This window comes from Melanerpes formicivorus, unplaced genomic scaffold (genome assembly GCF_026170545.1).
Source record: "Melanerpes formicivorus ecotype bairdi unplaced genomic scaffold, bMelFor1.0.p_v2 SCAF_16, whole genome shotgun sequence".
NCBI classification, from domain to species: Eukaryota; Metazoa; Chordata; class Aves; order Piciformes; family Picidae; genus Melanerpes; species Melanerpes formicivorus.
The window spans coordinates 8,395,723-8,409,744 of NW_027142368.1; the positions used below are offsets into that span (position 1 = coordinate 8,395,723).

Consider the following 14,022-nt stretch of genomic DNA (forward strand, 5'->3'; position numbering starts at 1 on the left):
GGTGCTGAGAAGCAGTGAAGGTGTTCCAGATAAGTGAGGATAAACTTGCTGGTTGACTATATGGAAATTTTCTTTTGAAGATAAAAGGATTACTGAAATAACTGCTGCTGGTTTTGGAGATTAGAGTTTGTGGAAGGTGTGATAGGATGAGCTTGTTGCTACTTAGTGAAGAGAAAAAGGAGTCTCAAGGCAGTATTATATCACAGATGTGTTTTGTTGGAAATTTCTTGGCTAAATTTCAACAGTAATCAGGAAGAGGGCAGTGAAGTTATCTTGTGTCTTGATGCCACACCTGCTCTATGTATCTGAAAGATGTAATTACAGGCCAGTATCTGCAGTCTGTTCACAGTTCAGCAGGATACACAAGGGCTTTGCTGAAACGTAAGAATGTTTGACAAGCACAGTGGGAGCCCTAGTGAAGGTGAGAAGTTGACAGGGTAAAAGAGAATAGAGAAAGGGAATATATCCCTGTAGAGAAGTAAATACTGTAGTTTTTAGATTAGCTAACACAATTCTTTCAGAAGAAATTCTAAAACACAAATTATATAGAATCTGTGAAACTTGTTCTCACATTGATTCATGTGATTTATTACTGCAAAGGTTTTTACTACTTTTTCACAACTACTTCTATTTCATGTGTGAAGCAGTGTTACAAAAATAAATAAAAAGACAACTTTGTGAAAGCAAGCAGCTATGCATTATGCACTGAACTAAACCAAATACAATAGCAGTATTTTTGTGGTTTTGATTCTGGATTCTGTCTTTCCTTGTTTTCATTCTTACACATACCAGAGCTCAAAAGTCAGGTTCAGCTATGATGCACCAATTGAAAATGACATTTTCTGGTTCTTGTGCCAGACAATGTATTTTTTAAATATACATCCCTAAAAAAATAAGTTAAAAGGTATGTGCCATTGCTTGAGTACTATTTATCATTTTATAAAGTGATCATTGTTCTCAGGACTCATCAATTGTCCTGAATATTTCTATCTGTGTCAGGTGTGGTTTATTACTTCATCTGGAACACTGTAACAAAGTATTTGCCTAAAGCCTAGTTAAGTTGTTTCTGATTCTGAAATATTTGGCCAAATACTTCTGTTTCATAATATATTTTCATTCCTGGACCCTTTTTATTTTGGTAGTGCCTTGGTTGATAACTTTCATGAGAGTTGTAAGGTCACTCAATAATAAAGTAATACACTTCTTGTGTTACTTTTTAAGTCTAGTGTAGTTCTGCAGAACAGCACTTCTTACCTGGCATTGTTGTGTAATTCACTAGAATAAAATTTTTCACAGGGTTTTGGTTTTTTTTTTGCTTTTGGAAAAATAGTAGGATATTTATAATTAATACAAACTCAACTCAAACATTTATTTTAAAAGCAGGAGACCTTAACATTTTGAATATGTTTTAATTGGAATATGTTTTAATAGAATATTTGTGTTAAAAGAGGTTGCTTGTGCTAATGTGGCTTTTGAGCGAAAAATATACCTTCTGATAAGCATATAAGGCTCTCCTAGTGGAAAGGAGTTGGGTTTTTTTTCCAAGAGTGAAAGAAATCTCTTTGTGTGACAGATAGGACATCTTTCCTAAATTACATATTTCTACACAGTCTTTCAAAAATGTCTGTATATGTATAGCACTGAATTCTTGCCCACTGATTTTGAGATCTGTATCAAATTACATATTTTAAATAGGCTAAAACAGGGGTTTTAAACTGTATTTTTTACTAGGCTAACTTTGATTTGCACAGATACTTTCAGTAAAGTATTCAGCAGAATGAGTTGGTCCACTTTGTTTTGGTAGCTGTTGATAGCTATTCTACTTGTTTGAAACTACTGCAATGACAATGAAAATTATTCCTTTTTGATAAATGGGTACTTCCTTCCCATTTTATATTGGTTTTCTGGCTTGATCAATGTTTTGTCTTGTGATGACCGAGCTGTGTGCTGTCTGATAAATCATGTGTTATAAAGAAATTCAATATATACTGGATCTTTGAAAATTAATAAGTAACCCTTCTCTTTTCTCCTGCAATGTGTCTCGCTGCAATGTGCATTCCATTCCTCCTCCTTCTGTCTTAACTGTTATCTACCAGTGCTTGGGCACAGAGATAAGTGTTTCACTCATTCAAATTCCAAATCAGCAACTAAGGGAAGAGTCCATCAAGGTACTGTATTCTGTGTCCTGAAAGCACGTTCTTTTCTACCATCTCCGTAACTGCTACAATATCTTAATCCATGCTAAAGTGGTCTTGGCAGAAAGTCTTGATTCTGCATTAACAAAATTTTGGGGTTCAGTGTTGTGATTCGGTTTGGAGTTCTTCGATCACTGAATGTATGACATCATCAGTGATACTGATTAGTCACGTCACCATGTTAATCTTTAATAATTTTATTATCCAATGCAGAGTGATATGTAGAAAATTTCCTCTGAAAATTTTAAACAGGCAGACTTAAAAGAAATATAATGATGTCTTGTAATCACTGTTACCCATCACTAACAAACATGTTCATCATATATATTTGTAACCTGTTTTGTTCCTGTTGATGTACTACAGGCGTTAGTGATTGCCTGGAAATAGTATTGTTTTCATTCCAAATGACCAAGAAGTTTTTTCTCTTACTAAATGTCTGCTGTGATTTCTGCTTGTTAAAGTCTTCATTGTTTCATCTGTAGTAGTAGAGATGTGTACTAAACATACTACTTAACTGTGTGAGGTATTTTACAAAACTGGCTCTCTTTGAAGTTGTAATTATTTAGAACTGTTACCGATTCATAAGTTCAGAGCCAACCATTATGAGTTACTCTTTATTTGCTGACATCTAAGACTAACAGGCAGTCAGTAAAGCTAAACTGTACAGACAAGTCCCTGTTGAGGATTACTGTACAGATTTGTTCTTTAATAGAAGCATAATCTTGCTTCTAAAAATAGAATCAAATTGTTTTGCTGGTTGAGCTGTGTCAGTGGAACTTTACGGTTATCTGCAGCTTTTTTTCTTCTATGCAAGTAATGTTAACTATGCATTTTATTGGATTTTCCTCAAGGGGCTGCTATCTAAATTTCTTCTGTTATGAGATATTTCTGGTGCCTCTTGTGGATGTCTTGCTTCACAGATTTATGGGCAAGAGTCTCTTTTGATAATCTGATTTACAGCATACTGGGTTAGACAATTTCACAGTACCACTTAAATACCAAATTTAGTATACTTTAAGGGATTTGATTTTCAGGTAGTGCTATTTATATTCTAAAAATCTAGTTTTCACATATCTCACACTGGACACACAAAAACAGTCTCAAATGAAACAGAAATACTTACCACTTGCCCTTTTTTTCCTGCTAGTGCTAAACAGGCCCTGGCAATCTGGTTTATCACTACTTCCAATCTGGTTTATCACTACTTTATCTTACGTTGAAATCACTGAACTTAAGTGTGGTCAGATCAGAGCACATCTGTGTGCTGTAGGAATTTCCTCCTCTGGAAATAACAATATGGCTGCATCAGCAAGGCACAGCATGCAAATCAAAAACGCTTTTGAGTGACAGAGGTTGTTGGGCTGGTACAATGCCATTTGACTATATTGCTGTGCTACCTTTCAGATGCAAGTCTGTGGTTCCATATCACATTGCACTGTGTCAGGCTCATGTTGTTGCTGGCTCTGGGATTTCTGTACCATGCATGCCCAGCTGCCAGACTAATGGTGATCTTATGCCAGATTAAAACTGTAAAACTGTGATCTTCTAGGCATCTTTCTCTCTGCTAACACAACTGTACCATAGTCACACCTGCTAGAATATAATCATGAAACAGGATTTTTAAAAATAATTTCCTTAAATACATTTTCTTTTGTAATTGTCCATTAGATATGGAGAATTAAAAATGTGATCTTCTCCATTTTAGTCATGGCATTTCAAGAGTAAATATGGAATACTTCAATAGTTTATCCTAAAGTGTAGTATTTGAATTGATCATCCCTATATACATTTTCTTTGTAATACAGTGTAGCTTATACTTTTATATTTTTGTAGGGCTAAAGGAACACAAAAATTCCAGGTAACAGGGAGATTTTAAGTTACCCTGTTTCTGATTTTGAAATAATTAATTATATTATATTCTTACTAGTTAGACTTACAAAAAATGTTTTTAACAAGGAAATATATCAGATTTTAGTCCCTGTTTCTGAAAAGAATAAATACTAGCAATTTCATTTCCATATGCTTCAATGATATTAATTACTTGGAAGTTGTGATTAATTTTTTAATGTGTCCAGAGAAGGGCAACGAGGCTGGTGAGAGGCCTCGAGCACAAGCCCTGTGAGGAGAGGCTAAGGGAGCTGGGGTTGTTTAGCCTGGAGAAGAGGAGACTCAGGAGACCTTATTGCTGTCTGCAACTACCTGAAGGGAGGTTGTAGCCAGGAGGGGGTTGATCTCTTCTCCCAGGCAATCAGCACCAGAACAAGAGGCCACAGTCTCAAACTGTGCCAGGGCAAGTTTAGTCTCGAGGTGAGGAGAAAGTTATTCACAGGGAGGGTTATTAGCCATTGGAAGGGGCTGCCCAGGGGGGTGGTTGAGTCACCATCCCTGGAGGTGTTTGAGAGGGGACTGGATGTGGCACTTGGTGCCATGGTTTAGTAGTCATGAGGTCTTGGGTGACAGGTTGGACTTGATCCTTGAGGTCTTTTCCAACCTTGTTGATTATATGATTCTATGATTCTATTTTCTCATTGTATTACTGATATCTTTGCAACCATTTTCTCTACAGTAGAAAGTGCTGTGGAGTGTTTAATTAGTATCTTAGGTCAAATGACAGTGCAGTAGGATGCTTTTGACAGTCATTTCTGTTAATGAAAAGGTGTATTTCCAATATGTGCTGTTAATTATGTCCTTAGGGATGCAAATGACATCTTAAGCAGGCTACTTTCCAAATTATCTTTTAGTATATGACTTGATAGTTATGACCTCCAGCACCTCACACAGGGAGATTTTTAAAACATTTTTCATCTTTATGAAGGCGTGTGGGCGAGTCTTCGTTCAAGCAACCGATTCATCAACACTCAGGCTCCATTCATTGACGTTGGTGCAAGACTTGCAGGGAAAGATAACAGCACTTCCTACAGCAGCAGCTCTTTTCTGCAGAGTCAGCTGTTGAGGCGGCAAGCAGCCCTCTATATATTTGGAGAAAAATCTCAATTACGGGTAATGGCCTTTTCTCTTAATGTTAACATAGTTTCTGTTTGGCTTGGGTTTAATAACGGTGTTTTTACAAAGCAGTTAACAATACTCTAGATAAGGCCAACTGATAACTATGCAGAAGGTGTATATGCTTATGAGCATTATTCCTTTATGTGGAACAATGAATGCTGTATTACTCAGTATTAGATTTGGGAGCTACTTTTTTTCCTGCTTTATTGAACTGCTCTATAGACTATCCTGCAATACTGGTACATCATCCATACAGATATTCCGTTATTTAGTAACTTGATTTAAAAATCCTGAAGGAAGCACACTATGTTATGTATAAAGAACTCAATAGATTCATCACTCAACTTTGGGGTTTTTTACTACTGTGGTTATTATTTTTATTGTTGTTACTACAAAAAATATGACTGCTGTGCAGTACATTCTGCTGTTACAAGTAGTAGATGAGTACTTCATTATGGTACATTTTGCAAGTATTGTAAGAATTTTTATTATCTTGGTCAGGTGTTCAACTGAACAGATTTTTAATAAGGAGCTGAAATATTTAGCAATAAAGCAAACAGGACTTTGAAATTTAATGAGACTGTCAGGGAAAAATATGCCTCACTTTTAAATTGCATCTGCTGTTGTCCTTTTCCTACAGGGATTCAAACTTGATTTTGCTTTGAATTGTGAATTTGTTCCTGTTGAATTCAGTGACATACGACAGACAAAGGCAAGCTTTAAAAAGCTGATGAGAGCTTGTGTTCCCAGCACAATTCCTACAGATTCTGAGGCAACATTCCTTAAAGCACTTGGGGAGTCAGAGTGGTTCCCACAGGTAATTTATATGACAGGTACTTCTAATAATCTATATGCAGTACTGTTCACACAAAATAAATTTCATGCTCTTCTGATACAGAGCTATTATTTTCTAACCACCTGTTCTTCTCTGTTCATTGTAATTGTTCTGCATGCTATCAATTCTCCCATTACATAGGCATTATTATTTTAATACAGTCACAACATTTACAAATGTGGGAGGCACTTTTTATAATATAATGTATAGTTATAACATGGAACATATACACAAGTAGAGCTGGCCTGTATAAATTTATGGGGCTTAGTATTTTACCTATTTTGAAAATCAGGAAAAGGGTATACAACAATAATAAATGAGCCTTTTGATTTTAAAACTGATATTCTACTTTTTGTATGTGTTCCCACCCTGAATTTCCATGTGCACAAGTATTTAACAAACAAGCTAGCATCTGTTATCTGTTGTGGGATGTGGGGAAGTGTTTACTAGGGAGAGAGGACTCTGTGTGTATATTCATCTATTCTCTCTCAACTTTTTTCTTTGCTTCTCTATCCTATATTCCCTTATAGAAAGGCAAGACTGGAAGTCACTTTGTAAGGTTGAAAATAATAACTATGTAGGAAAGTCAGCTCTTTGTAAATGTAAACCCATTCTAACTGGAGTGAATGTACTTGTTGAAAAACTACAAGGAATGGCTTCACTTCTTCCCTTAGAGACTATAGGAGCTGGCCATTGCTGTGTTGGTCATCATGCTCTTCAGGAAGGGGAGAAGTAGAAAGAGCATAAAGCCTTGAGTCCTTTATCATGGGAACATCTTCAAACACAGAGTAGCTGGCAAGTTGATAAGTGTAGGTAAATTAATTGAATGTCACTTCAGTGAAATAGACATGTCCTAATAACAGATAACGAGATTATAACACGAGAGTTACTCTCTTTTAGCATAGCTAAGAGGAAAAGTAATAGTATATCACTCCTTGCTCACAATTAGATCATAATGTCACACACTAGCTATGTGACATGTAAACCATGTTTCTGTGGTTTAAGTCCTGTTGTATGTGACTTCTGTGATAAAGTTAATTTATGACTGATTTGACACATTTTCTTCTATTCCTGTGAAAGAACACAGATCTGTCATCTTGGAAATGTGTTTTTATTGTATTAAGTTTTTCTCTCCTGGGCAATAGAAGTTAGACAGTGTTGTTTTTAACACTATACAGGCTGAACATTTCTTTATAAGGATGTGAATGCATTAAAAGAAGTCTGGAGTGCTACCATGTCTTCTGAATATAAATGATAAAAATACTGTTCTGCCTTATTTTTGTTGCATCTGTATAACCAGACTGTATCTCAGTTACTTCATTAAGGACAGCAAAACCCAGCCTTTCTTCTACTCTACTGCCTAAGACAGTACAGAACAATAAACAAACTGCTTGGTCTTAAAAGCGGTGCTTTTTCAATCTTTTCCTACTAAAAATTGTAGGGGAATTAGTTTCTTTTATTTTCTAAGTAATGGCTATGCGAATGTTCAAAAGAGTTAAGTGTTTCCCATCACAGTTTCCATGGTAATATTTATAGGCAGTAGCGGGTAAGAGGAAAAAAATCAGACTGCCCTAAACAAGGATGAATTTCCTAGGATGTAACTGTTGTTTGGTTGTTCTTTTTTCTCTTATTTTCCTTGGTTAAATTTTGTCCTCCCTAAGTCACTTTCCTACACTCTGTGAATGTGCTTTTCTTCCCATAAATGATCTTGGGTCATTCTTGACTTTTTTTTTTTTTTTAATTTGTTTTCCCATACTGCTCTCTCTTCTTTCTTAGGCTTTCTCTTTCCTACTGGTACTGTTGGTTGGATTCTGTTCAGTGCTCTGCAAAGTGCTATTTCATTCTACTGTAAAAAACTGAATTGTTTACAGATTGGCTGTTGTGTTGTTTTCCAAGAATGCTATCATAGTATGACCAAAATAGTAGAAACATCATATAGGTTTTCCTTTTAGTAATAGCAGTGTGAAGTCTCACAATAAGGTAGCCTTCTGCAAAATCACTTTTAACCTACTTAGACCTGTCATGTTTGAATCAATCTCATTCCAAGTTAATAACCTTCCCACATGCTCAAGGAATTTTAGTATTGGAAATATTATCATGTAAATCTCTTACATGGGTTCTTCCATCACAGTACTTAGTGACTTAATGAAACTTTTAACATTTCACAGGAATTTATTTTAGTGTTAAACCTAGGATGGAATTTTTCTACAGTAAATCTGTCAACTGTGTTGTTCCCATTTTCCTTTTTATGACAGCTATTTTATTGCAGTATACACTGGTTTTAATAGTTTAAGTTCCTATCTTCAAATCTTTGCTTAGTTTTATTGTAGTTGAGATGGAAATCTTGAGACTGTTACATGTTAGAGCTTTGTAATCTTTTGCATCAGTGCACTTCTCCATGCTACATGTTTATTCCTATATACATTTTAGTATTAAAATGTTCTATTTATTATGTCTTAAAAAAAAGTTATACTTGAGTATCTTATTTACTTGTAATGCTTTATAGCTTCACAGGATAATGCAATTAGGTGTGATCATCTCTGAGCTCCTGGAAAATGGTTCTTCGGTTATGGTTTGTTTGGAAGATGGCTGGGATATTACTGCACAAGTAAGCTGCTAGTAAAATCTTGACATAGCTAGGTATTTCAACAGAAATATCAAGCAGAATTCTTTTTTTCAAGTTACTGATAATTTGGTAAACCATTAATAAATTTATGTCGTGGCAGCAAAGAAACTAGAGCATATTTTTGCTGTGAAAGAGTTCCTTAGCATGAACTCATTCAAAGGTCCTGATGGGCTTACAGTTCTAAGGCTTACATATAAAATCTGCATTAGAATTAGAGAATTATAGACTGCTAGGGGTTGGAAGGAACCTCTGAAGATTGTCTAGACCACCCCCCCTGCCAAGGCAGGTACACCTAGATCAGATTGCACAGGAACACACCCAGGCAGGTTTTGAAAGCCTCCAGAGAGGGAGACTCCACCACCTCTTTGGGCAGCCTGTTCCAGTGCTCTGCCACACTCAAAATAAAGAAATGTCTCCATAAGTTCAAGTGAAACCCCTGCCTTCACATCCCTGACCTTCTTTATTTGTTAGCACAAGGTGAAGCAGTGCAATTCTCCTCATAAGGGTCCTCTAGCACCTGAATATATTGAAGGGTGAAAGCTAAAAGTTGCCACAACTGTTAATTTGTCTTTGTAAGTGTAGTACACTTTAATCACGGGAGGAAAGGAGAGGAATTCTCTCTCTTGGCAATTCGCTTTCCAAAAATGAAATTAAGAGACCACACACAGGGAGAAAACTAAATTTGTGCCAAAGTGATTGTAACACCTGCTGCAAGGACAGACCACCACAACAGATAACTATCTGAAACAAACTATAAATTAGTGAGTGAAGAACTGCTACCTTATTTAATAGATGCATTGTGGCCATGTAGTTGCTTCATCATTTAGAAGATAAACACAAATATCTGTAATTGTAGTACATAAAACCTTCATGTGTAGCCAGCATCCTAAGCCCAGGTAAACAAACCCACAAAAGAATGTTAAGATAATTACTGGACTCATCACCAAACAATGAAGAATAGAGGAGGAGACATACCTAACTGGCAGTAAAAGAAGTCTCTGCTGCTTTTTTTTAAAGTGTCCAGAAATGCTGTCTATAAAAACAGGCTGAATTTGGCATGACACCGCTGCAGAAATTCTGAAGTCACCTTCAGGACATATTCTTTAACACTTTCTTTGCTGAGCTTGATGATACTATTCCACAAATATTTATTATCCTTATTTTATTAAGAAAACAGTTTTATTTCATCTGTTACCTAAATATGGTAAGCATTATGATTTCCAAAGTCTTTTAAGTTGCTCATGTTGGAATTTTTACAGATACTTTAAAGTCTCAACTTAATTGAAGCTTTGTCCTATGAGATACTATTGGATGTATAAAATGACAAATCTTATTAATATATGTGTTAAAATACTTAAAATCAAGTTTATATGAAGGGCCTTTGTTTTATTAAACAGATTATAGAATATCTGTATTCATTAGCTGAAGTGTTCTCCTAACTTCTGTCACTTTTAACACAGTATGTCTTGTCTTGTGATTTAGGTAGTATCTCTGGTGCAGTTACTCAGTGACCCCTTCTATAGGACACTTGAAGGCTTCCGAATGCTGGTAGAAAAAGAATGGCTCTCGTTTGGTCATAAATTCAGTCAACGTAGTAATCTGAGTCTTAATTGTCAGGGTAGTGGATTTGCTCCTGTTTTCTTACAGTTCTTAGACTGTGTCCATCAGGTAAGTCAATCTCTCATTTCCATTTGCAAGAAAAATTCATAAATAAGTGTGTAGGTGCCACTATTTCAGATGTTAAAGATAATGGTTTGAGAAAAAAAGTAATAACCTCCTTGTCTAGGTTTTATTGAAGTGAATGGATTTCACCTCCAGAAAACTTGGAATGGTTGCCTAGAGGCAACCTACACAAAAAAAAACCTCCACCTACACAAAACAGACGAGGAAGATTGACAGTTATGATCTTTTAAGGTCATTTATGCAGAGATTTCAAATAGAAGTTTTTTAAGCTGGCTTCAGTCTGTTTGTCTACTCCTTTTGCTCTGAATTACTTGCTAGTGTAGACATAACCCCCATTCTGCTTCTGACCCTGGAATAAATCTTAGAAAGTTGGCACAGCAAGGAAATAATCCACACATACCTGAAGAGTATTTTTCTCCTGAGACCAGAGGTGATACTAACTTTGGAAACAAAATGGGTTATCTAGAACAAGATAAAAAATAAATTCAAGAATTTGGGTTTATTGCCATAAAACAAAATGTGCCATGCTTACTTCATGGCAAAATTACTGATTTTTCTTCAGGTTATGTTTAGTACAATCTGCAGTTCTAAGAACATGGAATAATAGATTTTAATCCTCCTTGCTTTAAAAGTTAGAATGAAATGTAAGGTAAGATAAATATCTGTTACTAAAAACTCAGGTGTGATTTTTGCCTCAAGCTGCAGGATGCCTCAAACATTGTTACTACACATGAATACAGCAAGTAAGTAAGGGAACGCTGACATTGTCATCTCAGCAGCTTTGATGCATGTCACTAGGTATCTGACTATCCTCTGCCTTCAAGAGGCAATATAAAGCATACAAGTTATTAACAGATACATTTTACAGAAAAACATGCATTTTCTGGGTTTTGGTCTTAAGCTGTGTCCACAAGCCCTGGCATGTAGTAGCAGAAAGATTATCTCCTTCCAGAGTAGCTGGAGCTATTAATAAGAGTATCTGGAGATACTACCCTTCCAGGCTGTTAGCTACAGGTTCATGTGAACCTGTTTGCCTTTTCCAGTCAAAATCATGGAAAAAAATTGTTAGAAAAGACCATCTTGTTTTGCTGAATGTGGATTTAGAAACAGTTCAGCAGGTCAATCTAAAGGAGGCAGTACTTATCGTGAGGAAAGATAGGGCTGTCTAGGGGTTCTCTTTTCAGCCAGCATTATCTTCAGCCAAGAAGGGGCATAGGCACACAGCTTTACTGCATAATCATTGTAATATACCTAATATAGACTTGTCTGTTAGGAGAAAAAAAATGTTTAAGCTAAATGATTTACAGTCCTAATTAGAATGCAACTGTGAGTAAATTTCCTAGAAATAGACTTAAGATTAGTTTTATAAGTCATGATGGCATAGTATTGATTTACCAAATTCTAACAGTATGGCTGTAAACTCTAGGCAAATTATTTTTGAGGTCAGATTAACAGTTGAAGCTTCATAGGAACTTATTATGAAAATAGCTTTACTAAATTAAAATGTTCAGTACAAATGTTAAGTTTCGCTGGTTTCTGTGCATCTTAGTAGACAACTACAGAATCCAGTTAGATTGCAACTTGACCATGAAGTGTAATTTATTATGATCAGGTTTTGAAATTTGCCCATTCACTGGAAATAAACATTTGGCCTCTTCCAAATACTTTTAACCATTGTAGTCTCAACATCCTAGGTGCAGTAAGAAGGTCACCTTAGAGCCAGTATGTGCATTAAATGGTGCGGGTTAAACTAAAGATACAGAGAAAACAAATGAAGCAGTGATTCCTAAATTAGAACTGCATCATCTTGTAAAAAGTCATTGTTTATGCCAATATCTCCAGGTGTCAGCTGAATTATTAATGCAAAACCATTCTTTCACAATAGCAGCATCTGGCAGATACTCTTTCTGCTTCTAAGACTGAGTTTATAAAAACTATGTCAGTGCAGGAAGTTTTATCTTTTTTTTTTTCTTCTGTATCTATTTGGTAATTTGTTAAATATAATTAAACTGGAATTATTTTCTAGAACTGACTTCTTTTAAGCTCAATAAGGAGCTCTGTTACAGCACCCTGTATGAGAGGAGGTGAGTGTGGTACTCCCATGGTAGATGTATTCAGTTATGCCAGTGTTTGCAAAAGTAGCCTCTTGGTGGCTGCTAGCACAGGGAAGTTTGGAGTACTATATTTCTTATTTAAACTAAGTAAATACTGATAATATAACAGGATTACAAAACTAAAATGTATTGGAAGGCTGATAGAAATGTAAGAACATTAAATACCTTTAGGAAATAAAGAAAGAATTCTAAAATACTGAGTTTCTCTAATGTTATATTTGCTCTGGTTTTAAATATTCATCTATTATGGAGATTAAGCATGTTAAAAGATAACGCAATTCTACATTTCAAAGCTAATGTGGCCCTGTAGACTTCTCTTTTTAGGTGTCATGTATTGAAATTTTAAAGTATAAAACATTGCTTCTAACTTACATGTAAATTTTCAGTCTATCAGTGAATCAATCAATTAATTAACTGAAATGGCACCAAAAAGTTATCAGGGAGAAACCAGCTATATTTAACCACAGTCTTAAGTGATTATGTTGCATCTAGTAATACAAATCTCTCTTTAATTGTTTGAATTTGGCAGTTATCTTCTCCTGTGTTGGAGTCCTGTTTTATCAGAAGCATTTCTCCCTGATGGCTGAGCTGTGTTTTAAATTTTGCAGACTGCACTGCAGCAGAACAAATCATCAATAACAGTAGTCACTTCTCCTAGCTGTGGCATCTTTTCCATTTCTGCAGGATAAACAGTACATTATTTTAATTAGCTTTAAATACTTTTAGACAAAATGTAGAAGGATTTGTGTGCACAGACAAGACAGTTGCCTATGGATTTATTTGTTGTCAACATTTACAGGTGAATTATTTTATGGTCATATTTCATATTGTTATTTCTTACATTATCTGTTGGTGTTGTACTTTTAATATCCTCTTTTTCCCCCTTTCCTTTTAGATTCATAACCAATACCCAACAGAGTTTGAGTTCAATCAGTATTATCTGAAGTTTTTGGCTTTTCATCATATATCAAATAGATTTAAAACATTTCTTCTGGATTCTGACTATGAAAGACTAGAACATGGTACGTGTGATGATGGTTTATTGCATATTGGTTTTGTAGTTGTCAGTATTTTTCTCATCAACAGTCAACCTACAAAAATTTGCCTAGATGGTCCAGTAATTACATAGATGATACAATGAATTCCATTTCAGGACTATTAAGCAAAGCAAAGGTGATGAACATGCAGAATTTTCTGAACAAAGGATTACTGAGCCATGCCACTGGTGGGACTAAGAAAGTAGGAGAAATTAGTGCCATGCCTCAGGGATTTCATTCATGTGCTTCAGTTTCCCCTACTAAATACCTGATTTTAACAGAGTTCTTGGGGAACTCCTTCAGAGAGTGCAATACCCTAGAGGAAAAGAAAGCCTTTCCATCTATCTCTCACTTCTTTCTCTTGCATTCTTTTCAGTATTTCTTTCCTTTTATATTTCCTTTTTATTCTGTCTGTTGTGTGTGACTTTACTGGCCTTAACTACCCTCAGGACCTCTTAAGTCTTCTCAGCCGCAGTTGAGGTAGTTATTGGAAGTTGTTCATTAAGCCAAACACGTGCTCTGAATT

The 14,022-nt window shown here is 35.5% G+C and overlaps 1 protein-coding gene across 6 annotated transcripts in view; it reads left to right on the plus strand.

Annotated features, from left to right (window-relative positions):
• The window catches only part of SBF2 (SET binding factor 2), a 199,015-nt gene that overhangs the window by 170,364 nt on the left and 14,629 nt on the right, over positions 1-14,022 (plus strand). For 3 of the 6 annotated variants that reach the window (XM_068148006.1, XM_068148009.1, XM_068148007.1), the window contains 6 exons: positions 2,097-2,168; positions 5,011-5,195; positions 5,842-6,018; positions 8,543-8,644; positions 10,145-10,330; positions 13,355-13,481. In XM_068148006.1, coding sequence (XP_068004107.1) covers positions 2,097-2,168; positions 5,011-5,195; positions 5,842-6,018; positions 8,543-8,644; positions 10,145-10,330; positions 13,355-13,481 — 849 coding nt within the window. The remainder of the gene's footprint in view (positions 1-2,096; positions 2,169-5,010; positions 5,196-5,841; positions 6,019-8,542; positions 8,645-10,144; positions 10,331-13,354; positions 13,482-14,022) is intronic. The other 3 variants (XM_068148008.1, XM_068148010.1, XM_068148011.1) reach the window with 1 other exon arrangement.